Genomic DNA, 25,631 nt, shown 5'->3' with positions numbered 1-25,631 from the left:
AAGCCCAAGGTACGTGTCAAGCTGCCAGATATGACTTCAACTGTTTTTCGATTTAGGTGACTGGTTGTTGCCATCTCCTGATTTCCACATCCAAATTAATCGTTGTCGTAAACTCATGACTCTTAGAAGACGAAGACTTATGTCACCATCATTCAAATCCTCTTTAACTTTTTGGGCGCAAAAGTAATCAAACGTTTCAAACTGAACCCATACTGGGGTGTGTGTGTGTATACATATATATATATATATTTTTTTTGTCAATATCCAATGCCCTGTATTGAATTGAAAGAAAGCTTAGCTGCTTCAGTTTTGCATGAGATGGTGCACAAATCTTATCACGTATAGTTTGTTAAATTAGCAAATAATGATTTTGAACCGGGATAATTTAGTCATATAATTTTGTAATAATTGACGGGAAATTGGGAGGGAGAGTTTCATCCTCTTTTCCCTTTGCTTTGAGAATCATTGTCCCTTCCTTTCCCTGACAGGAAATTTCCTTCCCAAATCCCAATACCCTGATTCAGCGAAACAAACACAGCCTTAAAGACGAAGACTTATGTTTGAAATCCTCTCACTTTTTGGGGGCAAAAGTAATCAAACGTTTCATACAGACAGAACCCACCACATACTGGTGTAGAAAAACCAAGGCAGCAAAAGAACTAAAATTTCCCTTCTTTCTTTCTTTCTCTTCCAGAAGCATCATTGTCTACCCTCGCTCACAATCAAAGCGGCCATGGCTAGGGCTCCAAGCAAGCACGGTGGCGACCAACCTCTGGTACGTCACTTTTACTGTTTCACTTTTGTAATTATATTGGTATTGTTATCTTCGTTGAGAACATTTTCTGGGAGCTGCCAAAGCTGTGGTAAAATGGGAAATCAGAAAAAAAATGAAAAGCTGAAATCTTTATGTCCTTATTTAATGTACATCTTCAGCAACGTAATTACACAACTTATATAATGTAGTTGGGGTTAATGTGCTTTATCTGCACAAGTAAATTTGAGTTTCGGTTCAAGAAAGTTTGCATCTTTATATTTTTGTTGGCAACGTTATGATGTGTTCCTGTTGGTCCTATGGTCCAGGATTTCCGGGGGTTTTTGAGTGACTTGCAGGACCGGAAGCTTTCACGCAAGGACAAGGATAAAAAAATGAGGCCACAACAACCCAACAAGGATATTCCGGTAATTTAGTGGTTTCGGTGCTGCTCATTTCCTTTATACTATTGCTTTTGTTGAGAAATCGTTAGAGTATTTTGTCTTCCATGTCTGTTCATTCTGCGTTTCGTAAGTTTGTTCGTTGTTGCATGTGACATTGCATAATTTTTAATCAGTGTTGCTAGTGTTCTCTTCCATATGTTATTGATTGGCATTTCCTAATGCTGGTGCTGTTTCAGAAATCAGGAGATTTTGGAACTAGTTTCGGTTCTGAAGATAGTCTTCCAGATGCTGCTTCGGAAAAGGACTTGGTAGGAATTTATAGTATTCTGCTCTAGTTATAATAAGGCTGTCTTGTAAGTATTCGGTCAGTCTCCATCCTTATTGTGCTATTGTCTTTTAACCTGTAGGGTAATGAGTATTTTAAGCAGAAGAAGTTTAAGGAAGCTATTGACTGCTATTCAAGAAGCATTGCCTTATCTCCAACTGCTGTAGCTTTTGCAAATAGGGCAATGTCATATATCAAAATCAAACGGCAAGCGTTTTCTTACACCCTCTATTAATTATTTTTTTATAAATATACCTACTTATACTTTTATGAATTCAAATTTAAACTTCTAAATTACAGAGAGTGGTTTCCATATTTCTTTGAGGTGTTTTTCTTTTAGAAAGTAATCAACTGAAGTATTTGTATTTTCCACTTTGTTAATTAGATTCCAGGAAGCGGAGAATGACTGTACGGAGGCCTTGAATTTGGATGATCGCTATATAAAAGCATACTCACGACGTGCAACAGCTAGAAAAGAACTGGGAAAACTTAAAGCATCTATTGAGGGTATGTTGAAAGCTGAAACCATACTATGACTTTGTTTTCTGATACACTTATATGGTTTCTTTTCTGATATATTGTACTTTTCATCTGTCTGTTGTAATGAACATAACCAACTGCAGATGCAGAGTTTGCTCTGAGGTTGGAGCCACACAACCAAGAAATCAAGAAACAGTATGCTGAGGCCAAATCTTTGTATGAGAAAGTAAGAAAATTCCTATACATATTTGAAATAGCCAATTTTAATATGTGTTTAATGATATTTCATGAATGTTGATTGATCAATTTTAAATTGGCTAGTCTTTAGAATATCCCACCCTTCTGCATATGAAAACATTTTTTCTTTTAAATTTGTACAGTTAAAAGTTTTCATATGCAGCAGAGTAGGTTTTTTCCTTTGGTTTCAAGGGGAAAGAGAAACTCAGCATTTTGGTGTTCCTAGTTCTGTTACTTTCCCTGCAAGTATAACTATCACTACCTTTTTTTTAGAAGATATAGTTGCCTGGACTTTGTTAGTGGATAAAAGTGGCATTGAGTGTGACTTTTGCGCTTGTTTCGTTAATGGGCCAAATAATAACTTAAGTAAGATGGAATATTTAGTTTAATTAATTTTCGACAGGATAGGTAAAGCTGGCTTATGAGCAAGTCCTGTTATTAAATTTTGAATGGAGTCTTTGAATCGTTTATTCCCAGAGAATTCTTCAGAAAATTTCTGAACAAGAAAAGCAGAACGTGGGAAAGTTGGATACCAAAGTGAATGGACACATCATCCAGCCTGTATCTAGTAGTACTCAAAGGAAACAAATGACTGCAGTTGAGGATCACACTAAGGTATCAGTAATTATTGCCTTCTTGGTTTTTGTTCCTTCCAATTAAGTTTCTTCTTCTTCTTCTTCTTCTTCTTCTTTTTCTTAGTAACAGGTCAATGAGTAAATTTGACTAGTTTATGAAGCCTTACTTAACTGCATTAGTCTTTTCTGCTTCTAATTGGACATATGTGCACAGGCCGCTTCCTTATTTAAGGCAAAACAAATTTTCATATATGCCTTTTAGTCTATTGATAATTAGCATTAGTCTAACTACAATTATTTTGTAGAAGATTAACAAAAGTGGGAAGCAAGCATGGAAGGTATCGGTACAAGAGCTTGCTTCTAGAGCTGCTTCACGAGCCAATGTTCTAGCTGCACAAAACATCACACGACCAACTACAGCATATCAATTTGAGGCTTCTTGGAGAGGACTCTCTGGAGATCGTGCTCTTCAGGCTAAATTGTTGAAGGTCTGCAATAATTCTGTTATGTTTTTTAATCATAAATATAGACTGCCAAAATGCAAGATTTGTGTTCATCATTTTTATCCCTGTGTTGGTGAACATGGGTATGGTATCTTTGCATGAACTGTATAGATTCTGTAGGTATAATACATATTGTCCCTTTTGAGTGGTTAGCTAAACCTAAATTTTACCCAGTGATCACTTTTGTCAGTCTGCCAATCTAGCTTGTTCGTGCTAAGGGCCTTCGAAAGTTGTTGCCTCTTTAATCCATTCATGTTAACAAGTTCAGAGGTCCATGATGGAGAAAGATAGCTGCACTTTTAATTGGCATTTGCTTAGAAAATCAGAAGCCATGTTAACTTTCCCTTGTGTTATAGTCCTCATATCATGTTATTAATTTTGTGGTTTCCTCGTCTAGGCTATATATCCCAGAGAACTGCCGTATATATTCAAAAATGCTTTGACTGTTCACATACTAGTTGATATCATCAAGTGTGTGACAACCTTTTTTATGTAAGTAATGCTTATCTCCAATGAGTATATTTTCCTCAATGATTCAATGAAAGGCTTACCTGCACCTTTGGCTTATTTCTCTGGCAGTGATGAAATGGCTTTAACAGTCAGTTTTTTGGAGAACTTAACTAAAGTTCCTAGATTTGACACACTCATCATGTTTCTTTCTTCCAAGGACAAGGATGGTATGCATAGTTTCTCTTCGTGGCATATAATAGAGTAGGTTATATATAATATCATACTAACTCAATTACCTTGTAACAGATCTTGCTAAGACATGGGATGAAGTGTTCTACTATGAGGTGATCCCCATTGAGTTTGCTGAAAAGCTTGATAACCTGCGTACAAAGTACTGCCTTAAGTGATGATGAAATGCATTGTAAACCAGTTAACTCGAGCCATCAAGTTTTTGCCTTCACTCTACCTGTATTGTAAATTGAATTGGTGAGATTTAGTAATGCTCCAGCAGGAGGTCTCTTTTATGGTTGTAAGTCTGCCAAATTCAACAAAGATGTATATTTGAGAATGGAATTCTTGTCATTGTTGCATAGTTTACATATCTACTCAGAATGGGAAATGTCAACTAGGGAGAAGAAACTAGATGCCAGGGGGTCTCTTCCCCTATGAGATCTGAACTATGTCTAGGTTCAATTCTCGTGTTTAACTTCTAAGTTAATTAGGAAATGCCTCTGATTTCATGCTTTGTGGTGTTTGAAAATACACCTGTTGCTCATTCCTTTCGTGTTGATAATTGACTAGCTTTGAAGTTCAGAGCTTGATATGAAGTGGAAATGTTAGTTTTGTCCTTGCTTCTGTGTTGTCTGGGATTGATATTTCTATTTACAAACTTTGAAAGGTTTTAATCTTCGGACAGATGAGTGATTCTTCATTTACGGCATTATAACTCATAGCCCTGTTGCTCTCAAAGAGGTTACAAAAGTCTTTATCTTCCACAACATCTCTCATAGTGGCCATTTAATGTAGCTTTTTGAACTGCTGCAGTTTGTTCTGCAGACTACCAGGCTACATTTTGGGGCAGATGTTACCACCCATGTTAAATTCATTGCATTTCGATATAAGAGCAACAAAAGAATCGAGGTCATGTCAATTCCGAGCATTATGTTGCTGCTGCTGATGAACAACTAGTAGTACTACTACTGGATCTTATGATAAATAATACTGGGGAAAAGCTGCTGCTAACTTTCTTGATCATGGTCATCATATCCTTGTGGTGCTTCATATCCCTTGCAGTTGCACCACCCAATGTTAACCCTAACATAGCTGCCACTCTCTGGAGCTTTCTGAGTGATTTCTTTAAGGCCCCGTTTCTGTTGAACAGCACGGCAGTGCCCCAATGAAAGAAAAAATCTTGAAACATCTGTACGGCAACCATACGAACTTCCTGAACAAGAAGCTACCCCTTGTAGTTGAAAATCTATTTCCACCTTGTTAAGAATAAGATTGGGAATTTTTATTATTATTTTTTTTTTCTCCCGCTGGCTATGGCCCAAAGATCTTTCATCTTTGTAACTAGGGCACTTCAAGTATGTCATGGGGCTCATTTCATGTTGTTGTTTTTGTGGTTTTCTCGTATAGGCTATATCTCCCAGTTCGGCAGATATTCAAACACGCTTCGACTGTCGGCATACTAATTGATCGATATCATCGAGTGTCAGTAATTCTTATCTCTGATCATCATCTGTCGGTTTGGTCTATTTCCTTGGCAGAGAGGACAGGTTTGGCGCGGAGTCAATATTTTGGAGAAACTCTTTTTTTTCTTAGTTAGGGTTCAAAGATTTGACACGCTGATCCTGTTTCTTTCATCCACTGACAAGGCTGGTATGCATAAATATTTTCTCTTTGTTGCATAAATCAAACACATGGATATGTTATCATACTAACTCAATTCCCTTGTAACAGATCTCGGTAAGATATATGGGTTCAATGTGCCTAGCTAATTTTATTGTTCAATCATAGTCATTTGGAGGTCCAGATTAATTTAGGCCAAGAGCTACCTATTTTTCTTAATGACTCACCTATTATCGGCTGCCATATTTAGATAGCACATTTATGCACATTGAGTTGTTTCAACCTTCAAGTAACCATCATCACGGGGTCTCTCTTGAACTGCATGCTCAAGTCCACATGGCTATAATAAGTCATTTAGATCACCATGAGGTGTAATGAGCTATGTGAGAGCATAAGCGTGCTAAATTCTCGTCCTACATCATCATATCTACATTCTAGTCTTATAAATCAAATATAATCAGATTCTGTTCGATGGGTGATGGGTCCATCAGGATCGATTGTTACTTTTCCTGATACAGTTGGTTTACCAACCATATTTGACCCCAAGCCTTGCAGGTATAGTAGTATTTTGAAACCCTCTGGCTTGCTAAGTGATGCTTCTCTTGGATCTTGGATTAAATATTTCTTAATTTTTAACGATCAGATTGCCCTTCTGGTCTAAATAGTAGTTTGTGAAGATCATGTTGTCTCATTCCTCAAACTTTACTTTCAAGCATGTCCTGTTTTGCTGCAGATGATTTTACTTTCTCGCTTTAGAACTGTACCTCTAATGATCTAATCCATGAAAGCTATGCTCATATTATTACTAGGCAACTTATTTTGGGGTATTTATTATATGGATTTCAGTTACCCTCCTCCCCGTGAGAAGTGCGCCGGACCATTTTGTACAGACCCATACAAGTACAGGGATTCCCAATCAAAGCTCCCTCTCTGCAGTCTCCAGTGCTGCAAGGCAGTTCACGAAAAGATGCCTTCTCTATCTGCCTGTTAATTCAGTGAATTCGGTTTTGCAGCGAATCTCATATGTTGTGGATATTCCTGCAGCGAATCTCATATGTACTCTTAATTTAATAGATGTAGTCTTTCTAAAAACCAAATATGTATATACACTGTAACGTCATGAAGATTGAAGTGATTTTAGCACAGTTACACACATGATATGAATAATAAATAATGAATAAAACTAGTATTACATCCAACATGTCAAAGCTTCCATGTATGTTTTGCTGTCCACAACATGTATTCTTCAGTTACCTCCCATATCTTGGCCTTCGGTTACCTTTTGCTCTTTCTAGTTCTCTTTATTTGGAGAAAATTCGAATGTTCATTTTACAGACACAAAGCAGAACCGGACCTGACATGAGGCCTGATGTCTCGTCGGAGCCTAATATTACTTTTTCTGGGGGTATTTAAAAAAATTATTAAGTAAATAAAATGTAAGTCTTTTACCAAACAATAAGATTGATTTGGTTGGCAAGTTGCATTCATTTCCTTTATATTACTCCTAGACTAGGTTTGAATCTCATTTCTGTTGTGTATTTTTTTTTTTTTTGTAATTTTTTTTTTCTTTTCTATAAATAATGTAGGTCCATTTTTATTTTTTGCCTCAAGCTTCAAAATTACAAGTCCGAACCTGACACAAAGAATAACATAACAAACCGATAGTTTTTAAATTGAACTTAAGACACCGACTAACAAAGACGAGACTTATGTCACTACATTGAAATCCATTTCATACCATTACCACTCAAATTTGCCAAAGGAAAAGGCTACTCTTTTTTCTTTTTTTTTCTTTTTTGGGTACAAATTACCACACTACTATTCTAACCAAAGAAACAAACAAATGACAGTTTGGGCGCAAAAGTAATCAAATAGTTTCAAACACACAACCCACACCCGTACACACCCAATAAAAAAAAAAAAAAATTTCCTTCCTTTCTTTCTTCTCTTCCAGAAGCGTCATCGTCTCACAATCAAAGCGGCCATGGCTAGGGCTCCAAGCAAGCACGGTCGCGACCAAGCCCTGGTACCTCACTTTTACTCTTTACTTTTGTAATTATATGGGTATTGTTATCTTCGTTAAGAATTGGAAATCAGAAAAAATGAAAAGCTGAAAGCTTTATGTCCCCGATTTCATGCACGGCTTCAGAAACGTAATTACAAAACTTAGATATGTGGTTTGGATTAATGTGCTTTATCCGCGCAAGTAAATTTGAGTTTCGGTTCAAGAAAGTTTGCATCTTTATATTTTTGTTGGCAAAGTTATGATGTGTTATTAGGATTATGGTTTATAATTGTAGTGTATTGCTTTGTTATTGGGTTGTTCCTGTTGGTCCTATGGTCCAGGATTTCCAGGGGTTTTTGAGTGACTTGCAGGACTGGGAGCTTTCACTCAAGGACAAGGATAAAAAAATGAGGCCACAAGAACCCAACAAGGAAATTCCGGTAATTTTCTTAGCAAACCCGTGTAATTTAGTGGTTTCGGTGCTGCCCATTTACTTTATACTATTGCTTTTGTTGAGAAATCGTTGTGTATTTTGTCTTCCATGAGTGTTCATTCTGGGCCTTGTAAGTTTGTTCATTGTTGCATGTGACATTGCATAATTTGTAATTAGTGTTGGTAGTGTTCTCTTGGATATGTTACTGATTGGCATTTTCCTAATGCTGTTGCTGTTTCAGAAATCAGGAGATTTTGGAACTAGTTCCTACTCGAGGAATTATGATCCAATCAACACTATATCCAGTAGTTTCGGTTCTGAAGATAGTCTTCCAGATGCTGCTTCGGAAAAGGACTTGGTAGGAATTTATAGTATTCTGCTCTAGTTATAATAAGGCTGTCTTGTAAGTATTCGGTCAATCTCCATCCTTATTGTGCTATTGTCTTTTAACTTGTAGGGTAATGAGTATTTTAAGCAGAAGAAGTTTAAGGAAGCTATTGACTGCTATTCAAGAAGCATTGCCTTATCTCCAACTGCTGTAGCTTTTGCAAATAGGGCAATGTCATATATCAAAATCAAAAGGCAAGTGTTATCTTACACCCTCTGTTAGTTAATTTTTGTTTTTATAAATATCCCTATTTATACTTCTATGAACGCAAAGTTAAACTTTTAGATTATAGATAGTGGTTTCCATATTTCTATGAGGTGTTTTTCTTTTAAGAAATAATCAACTGAAGTATTTGTCTTTTCCACTTTGTTAATTAGATTCCAGGAAGCCGAGAATGACTGTACGGAGGCCTTGAATTTGGATGATCGCTATATAAAAGCATACTCACGACGTGCGACAACTAGAAAAGAACTGGGAAAACTTAAAGAATCTATTGAGGGTATGTTGAAATTTGAAACAGCACTATCACTTTGTTTTCTGATATACTTGTATGGTTTCTTTTCTGATATATTGTACTTTTGATCTGTCTGATGTAATGAATATAGCCAACTGCAGATGCAGAGTTTGCTCTGAGGTTGGAGCCACATAACCAAGAAATCAAGAAACAATATGCTGAGGTCAAATCTTTGTATGAAAAAGTAAGAAAATTCCTATACATATTTGAAATAGCCGATTCTCATGTGTTTACTGGTATTTCATGAATGTTGATTGATCAATTTAAATTGGCTAATCTTTAGAAAATCCTACCCTCCTGCATGCGAAAACTTTTTTTCTTTTAACATTGTACAGTTAAAAGTTTTCATATGCAGCAGGGTAGGTTTTTTTCTTTGGTTTCAAGGGGAAACAGAAAGACGGCATTTTGGTGTTCCTAGATCTGTTACTTTCCCTGCAAGTTTAACTATCACGAACTTTTTTTAGAAGATATAGTTGCCTGGACTTTGTTAGTGGATAAAAGTGGCATTGAGCGTGACTTTTGCACTTGTTTCGTTAATGGGCCAAATAATAACTTAAGTAAGATGGAATATTTAGTTTAATTAATTTTCAACAACATAGGTAAAGCTGGCTTATGAACAAGTCCTGTTATTACATTTTGAATGGAGTCTTTGAATTGTTTATTCTCAGAGAATTCTTCAGAAAATTTCTGAACAAGAAAAGCAGAAAGTGGGAAAGTTGGATACCAAAGTGAATGGACACAGCATCCAGACTGTTTCTAGTAGTACTCAAAGGACAGAAATGACTGCAGTTGTGGATCACACTAAGGTATCAGTAATTAGTGCCTTCTTGGTTTTTGTTTGTTCCAACTTCCAAGTGTCTTCTACTCCTCTTCTTCTTCTTGTTCTTCTTCTTCTTCTTCCAATGAGTAAATTTGAGTAGTTTATGAAGCCTTACTTAACTCCATTAGTCTCTTATGCTTCTAATTGGACATATGTGCTGTATGCTTCCACAGGCTGCTTCATTATTTACAGCAAAATAAATTTTCATTATGCCTTTTAGTCTCTTGATAGTTGGCACTAGTCTAATTATGATTAGTTTGTAGAAAATTAACACAAGTGGAAAGCAAGCGTCGAAGGTATCGGTACAGGAGCTTGCTTCTCGAGCTGCTTTGCGAGCCAAGGTTCTAGCTGCAGAAAACATCACACCACCAACTTCAGCATATCAATTTGAGGCTTCTTGGAGAGGACTCTCTGGAGATCGTGCTCTTCAGGCTAAATTTTTGAAGGTCTGCAAAAATTCCATTATGTGTTAGATCATAAATATAGACTGCCAAAATGCAAGATTTGTGTTGATCATTTTTATCCCTGTGTTGGTGACCATTGGTATGGTATCTTTGCATGAACCGTGTAGATTCTGTAGGTATTATTTATGGTCCCTTTTGAATGGTTAGCTAAACCTAAATTTTTACCAGTGATCATCTTTGTCAGTCTGCCAATCTGGCTTGTTCGTGCCCTCGAAATTGGTTGCCTTTTTATTCCATTTCAGTTAGCAATGTTCAAAGGTCCATTATGGAGAAAGATAGTTGCATTTATAGTTGGAATTTCAGAAGCCATATTAACTTTCCATTATGTTATACTTCTCATTTCATGTTGTTAATTTTGTGGTTTCCTCGTCTAGGCTATATCTCCCAGTGCACTGCCGCAGATATTCAAAAATGCTTTGACTGTTCACATACTAGTTGATATCATCAAGTGTGTGACAACCTTTTTTATGTAAGTAATGCTTATCTCCAATGAGTATGTTTTCCTCAATGAACTCGATGAAAGGCTTACCTGCACCTTTGGTTTATTTCTTCGTCAGGGACGAAATGGATTTGGCGGTCAACATTTTGGAGAACTTAACTAAGGTTCCTAGATTTGACACACTCGTCATGTTTCTTTCATCCAACGACAAGGCTGGTATGCATATTCTCTCTTTGTTGCATGTAGTAGAGTAGGTCATATATCCTATCATACTAACCCCAATTACCTTGTAACAGATCTTGCTAAGATATGGGATGAAGTGTTCTACAATGAAGCAACCCCCATTGAGTTTGCTGAAAAGCTTGATAACCTGCGTACAAAGTACTGCCTTAAGCGATTATGAAATGCATTGTAAAACAGATAACTTGAGCCATCAAGTTTTTGCCTTCACTCTACCTGTGCTGTAAATTGAATTGGTGAAATTTAGTAATGCTCCAGCAGGGAAGTCACTTTCATGACTGCAAGTCTGCCAAATTCAACAAAGATGCATATTTGAGAATGGAATTCTTGTGATTATTGTTGGATAGTTTACAAATCTACCCAGAATTTGGTAAATGTCAACTGAGGGAGAAGAAACTAGATGCCATGGGTCTCTTCCCGTATGAGATCTGAACTATGTCTAGGTTCAATTCTCGTGTTGAACTTGAAAGATAATTAGGAAATGCCTCTGATTTTGTGCTTTGCGGTGTTTGAAAATATACCTGATGCTCATTTAATTGGACTAGCTCTAAAGTTCAGAACTTGATATGAAAGGGAAATATTAGTTATGTCCTTGCTTCTATGTTGTCTGGGAATAGCAATTTACAAACTTTGAGAGGGTTTAAATCTTTGGATCTGATTCTCCACAACATTGATATAGGAGAGATAATCATTGCATTTCGATATAAAAGCAACCACAGAATCGAGGTCATGTCAATTCCGAGCATTATTTGGTTTTTCTTATGCCTTCTGAGCATCAGAGCATCAAGTTGCTGCTGCGCGCTGATGAACAACTAGTAGTACTACTACTGGATCTTCTCTGATAAATAATACTGGGGAAAGGCTTGCTGCTAACTTTCTTGATCATCGTCGTCATATCCTTGTCGTGCTTCAGATCCCTTGCATAGCCGCCACTCCTCTCATTCCCATATAGGGTTTCTGAATGATTTCCTTCAGGCCCCGTTTCTCTTGAGACAGCACAGCAGTGCCCCTGTGGAAGAAAAAATCTTAAAACATCTGTACGTCAACCAAACGAACTTCCTGAACAACAAGCTATCCCTTATAGATTTTCTACTACTCCCACGTCCCACCTTGTTAAGAAGAGAATTAGGATATTTATTTTTCTGCCCGTGGCCCAAGCATCTGTAACTAGGGCTATTTCATGTATGTCATATATGGTGCTCATTTCATGTTGTTGTTTCTGTGGTTTTCTCGTGCTGTATCTCCTAGTTCGGCAGATATTCAGAAACGCTTCGACTGTTGACATACTAATTGATCGATATCATCAAGTGTAAGTTCTTCTCATCTCTGATCCTCATCTGTCGGTTTTTCTCAATAAGCCTGATCAAAGCTTGCAGGAACAAAGCTTTGGTCTATTTTCCTTGGCAGAGAAGACATGTTTGGCGCGCAGTCAATATTTTGGAGAAACTCTGTTTTTCTTTTTCTTAGTTAGGGTTCAAAGATTTGACACGCTAATCATGTTTCTTTCATCCACTGACAAAGCTGGTATGCATATCTTGATTATTTTCTCCTGGTCTGCATGTAATAGAGTAGGTCGTATAAATCAAACACAGAGACATGTTGCTAAGAAAAAATAGAATCAAGAATCACATCCAAAACAAAAAATCTTAGCTTGCAGTCATATATTATCATACCGACTCAATTGCCTTGTAACAGATCGATCTCGGTAAGATATATATATGGGATGAATTGTTGTACAATGAGGTAACTTACCCCACATTGAGTTGAATGAGAAGCTTGATAACCTGCGTACAAATTAAAGTACTGCCTCCTCAAGCGATGACGAAATGCGCGCGTTGTAAAACACTAAGTCAGCCTTTCAATCCACCATTACTGTAAATTGAATCGATCAAGGTCTGTTTTATGATTGCAAGTCTGCAGAGTTGAACGAAGATCGGTCCATATCTGAGTATGGAATTTATCAATAGTGTGTTGCATATATTACGGGGTATATACATTGTATTTGAATTTTGTATATGTACAAAATCCGGTATATAGTCAATTGAGGTAGAAGAAACTAGATGCCGTGGGTCTCCCCACTTATGAGATTTGAACCCCATGTTCAATTTTCTTGTTTTAACTTGAAAGTTGGTTATAGTGGAAACTGAAACTCGTGGAAGTGGCATACATGCAAGAGCAGAGATCATTGCTATTCAACGTGCCTAGCTAATTTTATTGTTCAATCGTAGTCATATGGGGGTCCAGATTAATTTAGGCCAAGAGCCATACCTATTTTTCTTAATGACCCACCGATCATCGGCTGCCATATTTTAGATAGCGCATTTATGCATATTGAGTTGTTTCTACCTTCAAGTAACCATCATCATGGGGTCTCTCTTCAACTGCATGCTCAAGTCCACATGGCTACAGTGAGTCATTTAGATCACCATAATACAGAAGTCTTCTAGGAATCTAGTATTTTCAAACACCCAAATTTAATAGCTTGCTAAGCAATTAGACCAATTGATGGCTTATTAATTATTATACTCAACAATATCTTAGTTAATGACTAATTGGTTGTCTTCCAAAGCCAAAGCTTCATTACCTAAATCAATACAAAGACTTCAAATAAAATATAATGATTCTTGAACTATATTTCCGTAACGTGCAAATCGACACTTTGTATAAATGAAAACTATTATTTTGGTCTTAGATATGCGCCTATGCGGTGTAATGAGCTATGTGAGAGCATAAGCGTGCTAAATTCTCGTCCTACATCTTCATACCTGCATTCTAGTCTTATAAATCAAATATAATCACAACAACAGACATAAGGTCTGATTGGCGAGCTATAATTCATGTGATGCACCCTTGAAGCAGCAGAGCTTACCTCAGTCAAAAAGGTACTTAAACAAAGGCTAGCTACTAATGCATAGATTATGAAAGGTATAATTTAGAAGTCCAGATGATCTTCTTGTCTCAGCATCTGCATAAAATATCAACAGAATAGATTCTTGGGAAAGATAATTCATATTATAATTCCCCTAGTCCCTAATTCCTTGTAGTGTAAACTTGATTAAGTGTGAGATTCCTCGCTTTGTCTGCACTTCCTTTTGGGGTTCTGCCATTAACAGTATGGCAGTTGTGCCTAACTTATACTACTGTGAAAAGTCCTCACGAGTAGGAATGCAGTCATCTTAGCTTGAATCTAATCTCATTCTCAGGTTAGGTGTGGAAATTTTGTTACCTGTTTATAACTTTATATAAAGAATTACTTAGGAGTTGGAGTTCTTTTGACATTTTTTTAAGGGATATCTTCACAAATGGTGTATGAATTTTAGGGGCTTCTACATTTTGGTGTACCAACTTTTATAACTATCAGAATGGTGTATCAAGTTTGCTCTAATCTTTCATTTTGGTGTACGCTGTTAAATTTTCCGTTATCTTTGCCAAAAAAAAATTTTCCTTTAACTTTGTCAGTTTTTTTTTTTTTGTAAAGATAACGGAAAATTTAACGGCGTACACCAAAATGAAAAATTTGAGCAAACTTGATACATTATTCTGATAATTATGAAAGTTGATATACTAAAGTGTAGAATCGCTTAAAGTTCGTACACCATTTTTTTAAACTTGACAACCTGCCCTCGTATTATTATCATGAATAAGTGGTTGGCCAAATAAGTTCTTTTAGTCTCTGCAATGCTTTCGATCACTTTCTTTGGTAAATATATTCATTTCAGATGATTGAAATGTGTAATTTGGATAACAATCTCCTCTTTCTGTTTTTGGAAGCTTGTCTTTGTCCCCTTTTGCAGCATGTTTGAATAATGTAGTGGGTCTTTGTCCAAAAAAAAGAAGAAGAATAATGCAGTGTTTGTGGGTCAATTCAATTTACTGTTCTGTGGTTTGATGTAAGTTTCTTTTTTATTTGAATCCAATGGGAAACAAGAAACAAAACATAGTTTTCGCCATTCTAGCTAATTGGTTAGAGGAAGCTTCTTGTTTCTATGAAAAAAAAAGAAAAGAATGGTCTGACTCTCACTCAATTAATTTCATCAAGTGTGTTTCTTTTATTTGGTAGAAGATATCTAAAATTTATATAATTTCTCTATTTAAACCCAATAATGCAAAGAATATTTATAAAAGAAATCAAAAAGAAAAAGAAAAAAAATGTAACCTCATCGTTAGTTGATAACTCACTCATATTATTATAACTCTCGTCTTCTTAATTTTATTTATACCATATCACACGTGCAACATTTGCATAAATAGAAGATTTATTTTACTAATTAAGCGATCACATCATGGTAACTAACAACTGAAAAGAAGGTAACAAAATTTTCACTTTATGAGACAAAGATCTCAAGTGATACACAATAGGGGTTCAAAATAAAGGTTTTTGCACAGAAGAGTTCAAATTAAAGGCGAGACCAAATCTAGAAAATCAAAATATTGGCCAGTCTTCCTCTTCCCATAAAAATAAATTACAAGAATAAAAATCCTACCTCGTAGATAGCAAGCAAATTAAATAGTTTTGTAGTTTAGTCTACAAAGTTCTGACAAGACCAACAACAAGCAGTTCACTTTTTACAGGTAACGACAAAAGAAAAAGAAAGAAACACAACTGACAACCCCATCACGTGAAAGAGCTCAAATAGTCTCTCCCATGGTCCTCTCTCTCACTGTGTCCTAATCCACGCGCGCCCATTTCTCTGTTTCTTCGTTTTGATAGATTTCCAAGTCCCATGTTCCTTCTCTTGCTTTAAAGTTTGAACTCCCGGGAGGGTAAAGCTTCCACTCCCCAGATCCGTCTCTCCACAACAAGGTAAACTTTCTGGCTTGTTTTCTCCGTTATTTATCTATTAAATTACTGTTCTGGGTTCCTCTTTCTCTTCTGTTATACCCCAAAAGGTTCCACATTTACTTCTCTGGGTTCGTCATGGATTTCTGTTGTTGGTATTGTTCATTTGGTATGTTTTTTTTGGGTTCTGGGTGATATTTTCAAGTGATATTTCCCTTTGATGCAATGTCTATATATGTCTGGCTCATTTGGTTCGTCTCTTCTTCTTATTTGTTATGAAAAGATCAGAACTTTTCTTTCTTTTTTGGTTTTCTTGTTGGGTGTTCTTCCTGTTCTGTTTTCAAATTGTACTTGAATATATTGGATTGTAGTGTGCATGGATTGTAGATATAAAAGATTATAACTTTTTATGTATGTACTCCTTTCTTGTTTGGTATTTTTTGTTAGCCTCACTCTGCCTGTTGTGTTTTCTCATTGTACTTGAAATATATATATATACATATATATAATTTTTTTTTCAATAATAAGTGTACATGAAATTATTAGGTTCTGGTGTTTCTCCTTTTCTGATAGGGGGTTTTCTGTTGGGATGCATTCTTTGTCATCTGGTACATTATAACACATTTTGTTGAGCTGATTGAATTGTGCTCATCTTTCTTGAATATCTCTTCTGATGTAGTGTTTTCTATTTTGTATAGGAAATGGGTATCATATCCAGGAAGATTTTCCCAGCATGTGGGAACATGTGTGTGTGCTGCCCTGCTATGAGGTCAAGATCTAGACAACCTGTTAAGCGTTACAAAAAACTGCTTGCAGAAATCTTTCCCAAGTCTCCTGTGAGTATAATGCTATCTTTAACCTATGCTTTTAAGCCATAATGCCCACAGATATGTTTAAATGGTATAAGATCTTGTGTTCCTGTTGAACTTTTGCTTGCAATACTTGTCCGACATAGACACAGATAGTAGTTGATTAGTTGGTAATTTGATCACTTGATCATGTAATCTGGCAGTGGTGCTGCTACCAGGCACTCCTCGCAGGAAAGAAACTTACAATGTCCCTTTCCCTTATCTCACATGTCCTGCGATGTAGATATTAGCAAAACTCAAACTTGCCCTTTCAATTGTTTATTTATTATCCCTCCACTTTTTTCTCCTTTTTTTTTTCGTTGGAGGCTATCTCTCTCTTTAGTAATAAGAAGATTGGTTTGGCTGCTTAAGAAAGAGATTTACGTTGAAGCATTTGCTTCCTCTCTCTCCCAATTAACAAATCAAAACTATGCTTTGATGTCATCCATAGTTGGGTATTGGTTCTTCCTCATCTGCATAACAAGTGTTTACATTTATGCCAATAGTACATGGTGTGTTTGTGTGTGAAGGGCAATTCTCTCCTGTTAATCTGTCATTCTAGGGTAAATAGGGACACTAATCAATTGAAATTATGCGTGAATTTTTTATCCTAATTGAGAGTTTAGCACTGTATTTATGAGGTTTATGAGTTTTGAACCCAACAACTCTGTTAAGCTAAAATTTGTAAGCTGTGAATTGTTTTTGGGTAAGTAGCTAACAACAACAGGCTTCCATAGGAGTCAGTCACTTATATGTATATATATATATAATACTCTATAAAACATCAAACCTATCTACTATTTATGATTCTCTCATCAATTACTGGAATACTGAAGTTCAATGTACTCCAATACTTTCCAGGATGGCCCTCCCAATGAAAGGAAAATTGTTAAGTTATGCGAATATGCTGCAAAGAATCCTTTTAGAATCCCCAAGGTATGAACTCTTTTCTTCCATTTCTTTATGTCTTGGTCCGTAAATGTGAGCTTACTGTAGATTAATGTTCTGCTGATGAGGTGCATCTGTTTCTTATTGTCCTCAACAGATTGCCAAACATCTTGAAGATAGGTGTTACAAAGAGCTGCGACTTGAGCATGTCAAATTCATCAATATTGTTGCAGAGGCCTACAACAAGTTACTTTGCCTCTGTAAGGACCAGATGTAAGTGTGACCTATATCCCTTTCCCTTTCCCTTCTCTTAACAATGTAATTTGTCTTGGAATTCTATTGGTAAATTTTTTGGGGAGACAAAAGGTTTATTTAGAAATAATCTAGTGCGTCTTTGATTGGTTTGGAAACTCTAAACCCGCGTCTGACTCTAAACTTGCATTCTTTAGGGCTTATTTTGCTGTCAGTGTGCTAAACGTAGTCACTGAGCTTCTGGACAACTCTAAGCAAGACGCTCTCCGTATAATTGGATGCCAAACTCTGACGAGGTTCATCTACACTCAGGCGAGTTACAAAAACTATTAGCACATAGCAGAATGACAGTATTTCATCTGTCTACTCAATGATTTAATGCTTGTCTCTGCAACAGAATCTATGGTTTAGTTAAACAATTCCGTAGGAAGATCTGAATTCCTTTTATATACCATGTTAGGACCCCAACATAAGGACATTTCCAGCTTTCTAGATATTCAAACAATGCCCAACTATATTTGACAATCTTGACATGGCATAACTCTTAATTCCTATTGAAATAGGCTTTCTGTCGGTCATATATTACATGCTTTGGTTAAGTAGAAGATCCAATAGATACAGCATGGAAAATTATGTGCTAGGACGATGTGTGAGATTGGAAAATGAATTCCCCAAATGTCCTGGATATTAAATATTGACTACTTAATAAGTTAATATAGAGAGGACATAATCCTCTTTTTGAATCCACTCTTTGGATATAAATTGTTAATCCTACCTGTGTCATTTCTTATTCTCTTAGTAATCAAATAGATGATTGACTACTCAAAATAGTGAGGACATAATCTTCTTTTTGAATCCAGTCTTTGGATATAAATTGTTAATCCTACCTGTGGCATTTCTTATTCCGTTAGTGGATGAATTAAATAGATGATTGACTACTCAAAATAGTGAGGACATAATCTTCTTTTTGAATCCAGTCTTTGGATATAAATTGTTAATCCTACCTGTGGCATTTCATATTCTGTTAGGGGATGAATCAAATAGATAATTAGAGTTTTTTTTTTCAGTTTCCTGTACAAAGTAAATACACTAGATTACTTCTTGGCTAATTATCAAAATGTGGATGCTTCACTATAAACAGGCAGATGGAACTTATACACACAACATTGAGAGTTTGGTTCACAAAGTATGTAAGTTGGCACATGAGAGTGGTGAAGACCATCAAAAGCGCTGCTTGAGAGCATCAAGTTTGCAGTGCCTTTCAGCCATGGTAGTTATAGCCTTTTAAAACTCTTATAGACCATTTCAGTGTGAAAATTGCTTTTTATTTGGATATTTTTAATAAATTTCGTCCTTGCAGGTCCAATTCATGACTGAATTTTCATATATTTTTGTTGATTTTGATGAGGTTAGTTCTCTTGACTTACATTCTTGGTTTTTCATTACTATCTATAGATAAGTTTACATTTGTTGACTGCATTATCAGATCTCAAGGGAGCCAGTGCTCCTTCTGTCATCAATATTGAGCATTGGCCTTCTTTTTTCTTGTGAATGCAGATTGTACATGCCACTTTGGATAACTATGAGCCTGATGCAAATGATGATGATGATGAGGGAGCGGAGTCGCATCATAATTGGGTGGATGAAGTAGTTCGAAGTGAAGGTAGAGTTGGTGCAATTGCCGGTGGGTATTCTAGCCCTAGTTGTAAGGTCATCAGGCCACGGCCAGAAAAAAAGGATCCTTCTCTTCTCACAAGGTATGAACTTTTGAAACTTTATGAGGGAGAGCTTGTCAGTCAAGTTGTAATTTCAAATTCTCTTTCCATGAAATTCCCCTTTTTAATAGTTTTGGGTTCATTTGTTTAGAGAAGAGACAGAGACGCCAAACATTTGGGCTCAAATTTGTATCCAGAGAATGATTGAATTAGCCAAGGAGAGCACAACAATGCGCCGGGTATTGGATCCAATGTTTGTCTACTTTGACTCTAGGCACCATTGGGTTCCTCGACAAGGGTTGGCTTTGTCAGTTTTGTCTGATATGTCATACTTTTTGGAGACTTCAGGTGCCTTAATCTTCTTTCCCTGTTAATGTAGTCTGTCTTGGAGATGGTTCTGCAAATATTCCTGCATGTACTTATTCTTTACTGATTTTTGGGTTTAGGAAATCAGCAGATGATTTTAGCCTATGCAATCCGTCATCTTGACCACAAAAACGTTTCACATGATCCACAACTCAAATCTCAGATCATTCAAGTTGCTAGTGCTTTGGCAAGCCAAATTCGATCCGGAACCGTGCTAGAAGAAATTGGTTTTGTCTCTGACCTATGCAGGCATTTGAGGAAGAGTCTTCAAGCTACTGTTGAATCAGTTGGAGAGCAAGAGTCTAACATTAATACCATGCTACAGAGTTCCATTGAAGATTGCTTATTAGAAATTGCTAGAGGGGTAAATTCTACACTTCTGGTGTTTGCAGTACATGCTTGATATGGTCTTTCTATTATTACTGACGACCCACTGTGCTTCCTATTAGATTGGAAATATAAGACCATTGTTTGACATGATGTCTATATCTCTGGAGAAGCTTCCATCTGGAACTGTTGCCAGGGCGACCATGGGATCATTGATGATTGTTGCTCACATGATCTCATTAGCATTGATCTCTTCACATTCACAGCAGCAGGTGAGAGGAGTTTGAAAATGTGTTTCTTGTTGTCAAGTTTTTTATGCACTTCTTCCTGTGTCTTTTTTCCTGGAAAACTCTCTTATGGTGTTGCTTGATTAAAGGATATACTTACATGTCACATTAAGGAAGATCAACTGTTAATTGAATGTTTTGGAGACATGATTTGGATTTTAAATTAGTGGGCATGTAGTTTGACACTTTCATTAGTTATATATCACTTTTAAATTACTCTTATGGACATGTGATAGAATGGTTTCCATAGGAACCACATCTGCTGTATAGGACTTGGAATGCTGAACATTTTGTTTTCTGCTCTTGTTGGTACTACATTCTTTACAATCTTCAATCTTTCGTGTAGGTGTTTCCTGAATCCCTTCTTGTCCAGCTTTTGAAAGTGATGATGCATCCAGATGTTGAGGTGCGTGTTGGAGCACACCAGATATTTTCTGTTCTTCTCATTCCATGTTCTAATCGGCCCCGACATGAAGTTGCTCCTCTACAATCTGGTTATGTATACCAGTCAAGAAAAGGGAATTCAAATACAGCATCTATTGCTTCAATTACGGCTAGACTTGAAAAGCTTAGGAGGGAAAAAGATGGCCCCAAAGCAGAAAATCAGGAGATTGATGCTCGTGATGATTTTAAAGATAGAGATACTGCAGAAGAAGATTGCAAGCAAGGGCATACCCACAAGAGTTCCCCGAACTTCTATAAAATTAGCTCTATTATTGACAAGACTGCTGGGTCAAGCCTAACAGAGCCTGTAAGAAGTTACATCATATCCAAAACAGGTAACATTTGTGGTGTATTTTTTGCTTGCTCTACTAATGCTGTGTACTTTTTCTCATTGGTTCAGGAACCGTACGTAATGAAGTTTAGTGAGGATCAAATAGCAGACTTGTTGTCTGCTTTTTGGATACAAGCCAATCTCCCAGATAATTTACCTTCAAATATTGAAGCTATAGCTCATTCTTTCATTTTAATGATAGTTTCTTCTCATTTGAAGGTGATCTTTTTTCTTATGTATCTTTTCTAAAGAAAAACCCATGATTATGATACCCATTTATGCATGTATACACTGTCTTTCTATACATCCATGCAACTCTTACATCTTTCTCTAGTTGCTTATGGAAATTTGTTCATAATTTTGCAGAATCCAAATGGCAACCTTATGGTTCGTTCCTTTCAACTTCTGCTATCTCTGAGGAATATCTCCCTTGATCCTAACAATGGTGAGGACAGTAAAATCCTAAAACAGTTGCTTGGCAGGGATGCCAGTTAATTGGTTTTGTGATCAGGATGTAAATGAACTCTTTTATCTCTTGGCAGGGATGTTGCCTCCAGCTTGCCAGAGATCTATCCTTGTGCTATCGATTGGCCTGTTGATGTTTTCTGCTCAGATCTATCACATTCCTAATCTAAATAATCTGCTCAAATCATTAATACCATCTGATGTGAGCATATATTATCCTGATACTGAATGCTTTTTTTACTTCACAAAATAGGGTCAGCCGTAGAATCCAGCTTTTTAAATATTAGGAATGTCCAAGCTCTTTGATCTTTGAGCATGTTATTGTTTTATTATTTGCCAGTGACATAAATCTACTCTAACAATCTCTTATATTGTGCAATTTAGGTTGATCCATATTTGGGAATCAGTGATGACCTTCAAGTTTTTCTAAGGCCTGAGGCAGACATCACAAAATATGGATCTGTTATTGATAACCAGCTAGCTTCATCAGTACTATTTGATTTGCGGAAAAAATTATATGAATCTGACGATCTCATAAGGGAAATCTTAGTTCAATTTCTATCAGACATTACTGAGGTAGGATGGTTAACTGATGGACTCGGTTTTTTTCCTTATCAATCTGCTCGTCTCATTTGTTTGTTTTTTCTTGTGAAGATGGAGGCAGAGGCTGTGGCTAACCTACTTTTGGAGTCATTCGTACCTGATGATGCGTTCATGTTTGGTCCACAATCAATGCTTGACTTTGATGAAAATCAAATGCCAGGCCATTCGAAAGAATCACTTTCCTTTGATGGGGTACACTCTTTGCACTAGTTCCTCTTGCCACTGCTGAATTGGCATGTCACCTGCGACAACTGAACAGTTATTTGGCAGTGAAAGTTAGAGTAATGACATGGCTTCCCAATTTTTACAGGAATTTCCGACAAATTCATCAATTGAGGATGATGCAACAAGTGAAGCATCAGTTGTTGCTGATTTCTCCCGGTTCATTCCTAGAGTCCCTTCATCCTCTTCTGTCTCCCATGTTATCAGTGTTGGACAGCTTCTGGAATCAGTAACCACTTCCTCCCTATTCTGAAAAATAAATATTTGTAAAATTGACAGTACTGAACAGCATATTGTTTTCATTTAGGCACTTGAGGTTGCTGGTCAAGTAGCAGGAACATCTGTATCTACATCACCCCTCCCGTACAACACCATGGCAAGACACTGTGAAGCCCTTGGCACAGGCACAAGGAAGAAGCTTTCTAATTGGTTGGCCCATGAACATCATCAAAGCAACACTGTCCGTGACATTTTGTCTCCACCATTTCTTGCAGGTGGATGCCCAGCACTCCAGAAGGTCAGCCCATATTTAGTTTTTAATTACGTTTTTGCAGCTGCTATGTATAATTGGTAGATGATAATGCTTTGTTTTGATATTTAACTCTTGTGTTTATGTGAATGCAGCTAATTAATGAACCAGGCATTACCCGGGGAGCTGCATCGGCACAGGACTCGTGGTTAGCTGCTATCAGGTTGCCTCCTGCTAGTCCGTTTGACAACTTCCTCAAGGCAGCTGGTTGTTAGTCGAAGAAAAGTAATCACTAGTTCAACTAGTGTAATGTAATCGTCTTGTAAAGTATTAGGCAGTTTTCACTTGGGATATAGCTCCAAATTTGGTCTTAGATCTGATGATTTGAGGGCTTCCATGCCCTATTCTAGTAGGTACGGAACATGTAATTGTAATGACCTAGTATTGAGCATGATGTAATATGCATCTTTTCGTCTCGCCTCTCTTAGCTTTCACCCGCATTCCCTCTCCCTGCCAACTCGTAAAAGGTGGAGCCTAGTTTTCAAAATGAAAGCAACATGCATACAGCTTGTCTGAACGTCCATTATTTTCAATCTACGAACTCAGGATCAATGGATGAAGATAATGGTGGAAGTGTGCAGACGTTCCCCAAGACTCATACTCCAACTCTTTTCTTGCAGAACTGTGATATGTTACAAGTGATACTTGTATGGTTTAGTCTACTTTTCTTTTCAGAAAACAAGCACTATTGGAGGTTATGATAGGCATGTGAGAAGTTCTGTGTGGTCATATCACTTTCACCGGATGAAGCCTACCTATCTGTAATCGTAGAAACCTACTCGCATAGTTTTCTGACGTTGGATTCTCTTATGAAGAAGAAACATCTGAAAATTAATGACCTGATTGACACATCAAAATAAAGCTTTATCATGTAAGAGGGTCTTCCCTATGAAACAAGGCAAAGATATACAAATCCAGTCTGGATTCTCTCCCAACCTTTTCTCTTTTGCTTTTGTAATTCAAGGCCTCGAGCTCTCAATTGATAAAGCCAGTGCATGCCTTGAGGAGGAAAGACTATACTTCACATCCCATCCATCTAGCTTTCCTATTGTCAGAACTTATAGCAGAAAGTTTTGAGGTAGGGCACCCATGCCACACAATCCGCGCCCATCAATAAGATTCCTTCTTTCAAAAACCATGTTCAAATTGAACGAGGCTCTAATGAGGATGATTAGAATGAGGTATTTATGAGGATTTTATAATCAAATGATTGTAAAATTAACTTTTCGAACATATCTCATCAAATTAACTACTAGCAATTTGGAAGAAAATTTTTAAGGTAATCTATTCATACATCTCTAAACATCTAATAGTTGATTTGCCAAAATTTACTTGAAACCATTAATTAGAAGAGAAAAATTCAGCTACCGTCCCCAAACTATGCTGCCAAGACCAATTTGATACCCGAACTCTCAAAAGTATCAATGTGATACCCAAACACATATTTTGACACCAATGTGATACTTCCGTCCAAAATTTTTGACGGTGCCGTTTCTTTGCTGACGTGGAGACAATTTTTTTTTTTATGAAGGGCAGACTAGTCTTTCACTACTAGCTAATTAAAAAAAAAAAAAGGAACAAAACCATGAACAGAGCTCTCTCTCCGAACTCCAATTCTTCTTCTTCTTCTTCTTCCCAACACTACCTCCAATCATAACTCAGATTCACCTCTTCCTTTCTTCGCTTTACTTTAGCTCTCTCCTCGTTTCAATCTTATCTCCGACATAATCCTATCTGTCACCTCCATATATGTGTTGTCTGTCCATTTCTGAGCTCCGATTCAAGTTTCAGTTTCTGGGTTTTTGTTCTTTCCTCTGCTTTAATTACTAGTCGTGTTTTTAACTTTTTATTTATTTATTTTCATTCATTTATGTTTTCTGGATTTTTGTTTGAACTTTAAACAGCGCTTTTGGGACTTATTTATGATTATTTGCCAAATAAAGCCTTGAAATTTGAGTCAAAGATTCATGCTTCCTGGGTTTCATGTAGGAATATCTTCCCCATGAGTCAAAGATTCAACCCTGTTCTTGCAACTGGTGCCTACATCCGATATACTCAATTTCAAAATATCTTAAACCACATCAAGCTCAACCTTTGCTACAGAACTATGTGAATACCCAAAAAAATCAATGTCATCATCATCAATCAATTTGTCAAAGAAATCCTCGTCGGTCTGAACAAAATTATCCGCAGGTGCAGTAAAAGCATAAATTTACATGAATAGCCAGCAAGCTCCAGAAAACCGCCACCACGCGTCAAAACAGTGCCAACCAGAAAACCTCCGTCGCAGCACCGCCCTGACACACCGCAAGACACCCCTACACCAATCTGAAGACCCCCAGCAGATCCAAGACAGAGATCGAGTCATATCCCATTGGGATCGGCCCCACCACCAACAGATCCGAACAGCCACAGCCAACACGCAAGGGCGATGACGTCATAAGCCACCGCCGGAGCCCCGAGATCCGCCGCAGCACCCCCGCGACCGTCACCCATGAACCGAGATGGCGGATCAATTACAACATCCCAGCCACCTACCCAGAGCCACGCCGCATCCTTGGCACCCCTCCACAGCTTAACAAACAGCCTCCCCTCCCGGACCGAAGCGCAGCGACGGAGGATCCATCGGCGATCTGCCGGGAGAGAAAGCCCTCCTCCGAATTTCCTTTCTTTTTTCCTCTCGCGCGTGGGGCGA

General features: G+C 37.2%; 3 protein-coding genes and 1 long non-coding RNA gene across 10 annotated transcripts; all 4 read left to right on the top strand.

Annotated features, from left to right (window-relative positions):
- The first annotated feature begins 402 nt into the window (after positions 1-402).
- On the top strand, positions 403-4,283 carry LOC112195164 (RNA polymerase II-associated protein 3). Of its 3 annotated transcripts, none has more exons than XM_024335529.2 (11): positions 403-775; positions 1,081-1,179; positions 1,392-1,463; positions 1,563-1,687; positions 1,866-1,987; positions 2,104-2,186; positions 2,675-2,812; positions 3,081-3,260; positions 3,673-3,767; positions 3,855-3,952; positions 4,032-4,283. In XM_024335529.2, exons 1-11 carry the CDS (start codon positions 734-736, stop codon positions 4,130-4,132), a joined length of 1,155 nt encoding a protein of 384 aa, XP_024191297.1. In that variant the 5' UTR covers positions 403-733; the 3' UTR covers positions 4,133-4,283. The 3 variants fall into 3 exon arrangements, with proteins under 3 accessions (XP_024191297.1, XP_024191296.1, XP_024191298.1); XM_024335528.2 differs by having other exon boundaries at positions 3,078-3,260; XM_024335530.2 differs by lacking the exons at positions 3,673-3,767; positions 4,032-4,283 and having other exon boundaries at positions 413-775; positions 3,078-3,260; positions 3,855-3,896.
- Positions 4,284-5,996: 1,713 nt separating this feature from the next.
- LOC112195165 lies at positions 5,997-6,779 on the top strand. Its single transcript, XR_002934393.2, has 2 exons — positions 5,997-6,131; positions 6,423-6,779. It is a non-coding gene; the product is annotated as an uncharacterized LOC112195165 (long non-coding RNA).
- A 664-nt stretch (positions 6,780-7,443) lies between these two features.
- On the top strand, positions 7,444-11,225 carry LOC112195163 (RNA polymerase II-associated protein 3). 3 transcript variants are annotated; one of them, XM_024335524.2, is made up of 11 exons: positions 7,444-7,602; positions 7,923-8,021; positions 8,256-8,372; positions 8,472-8,596; positions 8,780-8,901; positions 9,018-9,100; positions 9,585-9,722; positions 10,000-10,182; positions 10,575-10,669; positions 10,758-10,855; positions 10,936-11,225. In XM_024335524.2, the coding sequence occupies exons 1-11, from the start codon at positions 7,561-7,563 to the stop codon at positions 11,040-11,042; spliced, it is 1,209 nt and encodes a 402-aa protein (XP_024191292.1). In that variant the 5' UTR covers positions 7,444-7,560; the 3' UTR covers positions 11,043-11,225. The 3 variants fall into 3 exon arrangements, with proteins under 3 accessions (XP_024191292.1, XP_024191295.1, XP_024191294.1); XM_024335526.2 differs by having other exon boundaries at positions 7,470-7,602; positions 7,953-8,021; XM_024335527.2 differs by lacking the exon at positions 7,923-8,021 and having other exon boundaries at positions 7,468-7,602.
- A 4,281-nt stretch (positions 11,226-15,506) lies between these two features.
- LOC112193640 (protein SEMI-ROLLED LEAF 2) lies at positions 15,507-23,352 on the top strand. 3 transcript variants are annotated; one of them, XM_024333853.2, is made up of 20 exons: positions 15,507-15,683; positions 16,358-16,495; positions 17,369-17,443; positions 17,553-17,668; positions 17,845-17,959; positions 18,789-18,917; positions 19,008-19,055; positions 19,205-19,404; positions 19,514-19,710; positions 19,809-20,092; positions 20,178-20,324; positions 20,689-21,093; positions 21,187-21,336; positions 21,484-21,562; positions 21,660-21,784; positions 21,967-22,158; positions 22,237-22,377; positions 22,496-22,636; positions 22,715-22,924; positions 23,032-23,352. In XM_024333853.2, the coding sequence occupies exons 2-20, from the start codon at positions 16,361-16,363 to the stop codon at positions 23,149-23,151; spliced, it is 3,009 nt and encodes a 1,002-aa protein (XP_024189621.1). In that variant the 5' UTR covers positions 15,507-15,683; positions 16,358-16,360; the 3' UTR covers positions 23,152-23,352. The 3 variants fall into 3 exon arrangements, with proteins under 3 accessions (XP_024189621.1, XP_040372810.1, XP_040372811.1); XM_040516876.1 differs by having other exon boundaries at positions 15,508-15,683; positions 20,178-20,327; XM_040516877.1 differs by lacking the exon at positions 15,507-15,683 and adding an exon at positions 16,215-16,267 and having other exon boundaries at positions 20,178-20,327.
- The last annotated feature ends 2,279 nt before the right edge of the window (positions 23,353-25,631 follow it).

This window comes from Rosa chinensis, chromosome 3 (genome assembly GCF_002994745.2).
Source record: "Rosa chinensis cultivar Old Blush chromosome 3, RchiOBHm-V2, whole genome shotgun sequence".
Lineage (NCBI taxonomy): Eukaryota > Viridiplantae > Streptophyta > Magnoliopsida > Rosales > Rosaceae > Rosa > Rosa chinensis.
This window is presented reverse-complemented; position numbering and strand designations above follow the sequence as displayed.

Excerpts from the sequence above, each read along its gene's own strand:
- LOC112195163 (XM_024335524.2), top strand. The coding sequence starts at position 7,561 with ATGGCTAGGGCTCCAAGCAAGCACGGTCGCGACCAAGCCCTG. Across the intron at positions 8,902-9,017 it reads ACTTAAAGAATCTATTGAGG|ATGCAGAGTTTGCTCTGAGG; the intron begins GTATGTTGAAAT and ends AGCCAACTGCAG. Across the intron at positions 10,183-10,574 it reads TTCAGGCTAAATTTTTGAAG|GCTATATCTCCCAGTGCACT; the intron begins GTCTGCAAAAAT and ends TTCCTCGTCTAG.
- LOC112193640 (XM_040516876.1), top strand. The coding sequence starts at position 16,361 with ATGGGTATCATATCCAGGAAGATTTTCCCAGCATGTGGGAACATGTGT. Across the intron at positions 21,094-21,186 it reads GGTCAAGCCTAACAGAGCCT|GAACCGTACGTAATGAAGTT; the intron begins GTAAGAAGTTAC and ends TCATTGGTTCAG. Across the intron at positions 21,563-21,659 it reads CTCCCTTGATCCTAACAATG|GGATGTTGCCTCCAGCTTGC; the intron begins GTGAGGACAGTA and ends ATCTCTTGGCAG.
- LOC112195164 (XM_024335528.2), top strand. The coding sequence starts at position 734 with ATGGCTAGGGCTCCAAGCAAGCACGGTGGCGACCAACCTCTG. Across the intron at positions 1,464-1,562 it reads CTGCTTCGGAAAAGGACTTG|GGTAATGAGTATTTTAAGCA; the intron begins GTAGGAATTTAT and ends TTTAACCTGTAG. Across the intron at positions 2,187-2,674 it reads CCAAATCTTTGTATGAGAAA|AGAATTCTTCAGAAAATTTC; the intron begins GTAAGAAAATTC and ends GTTTATTCCCAG.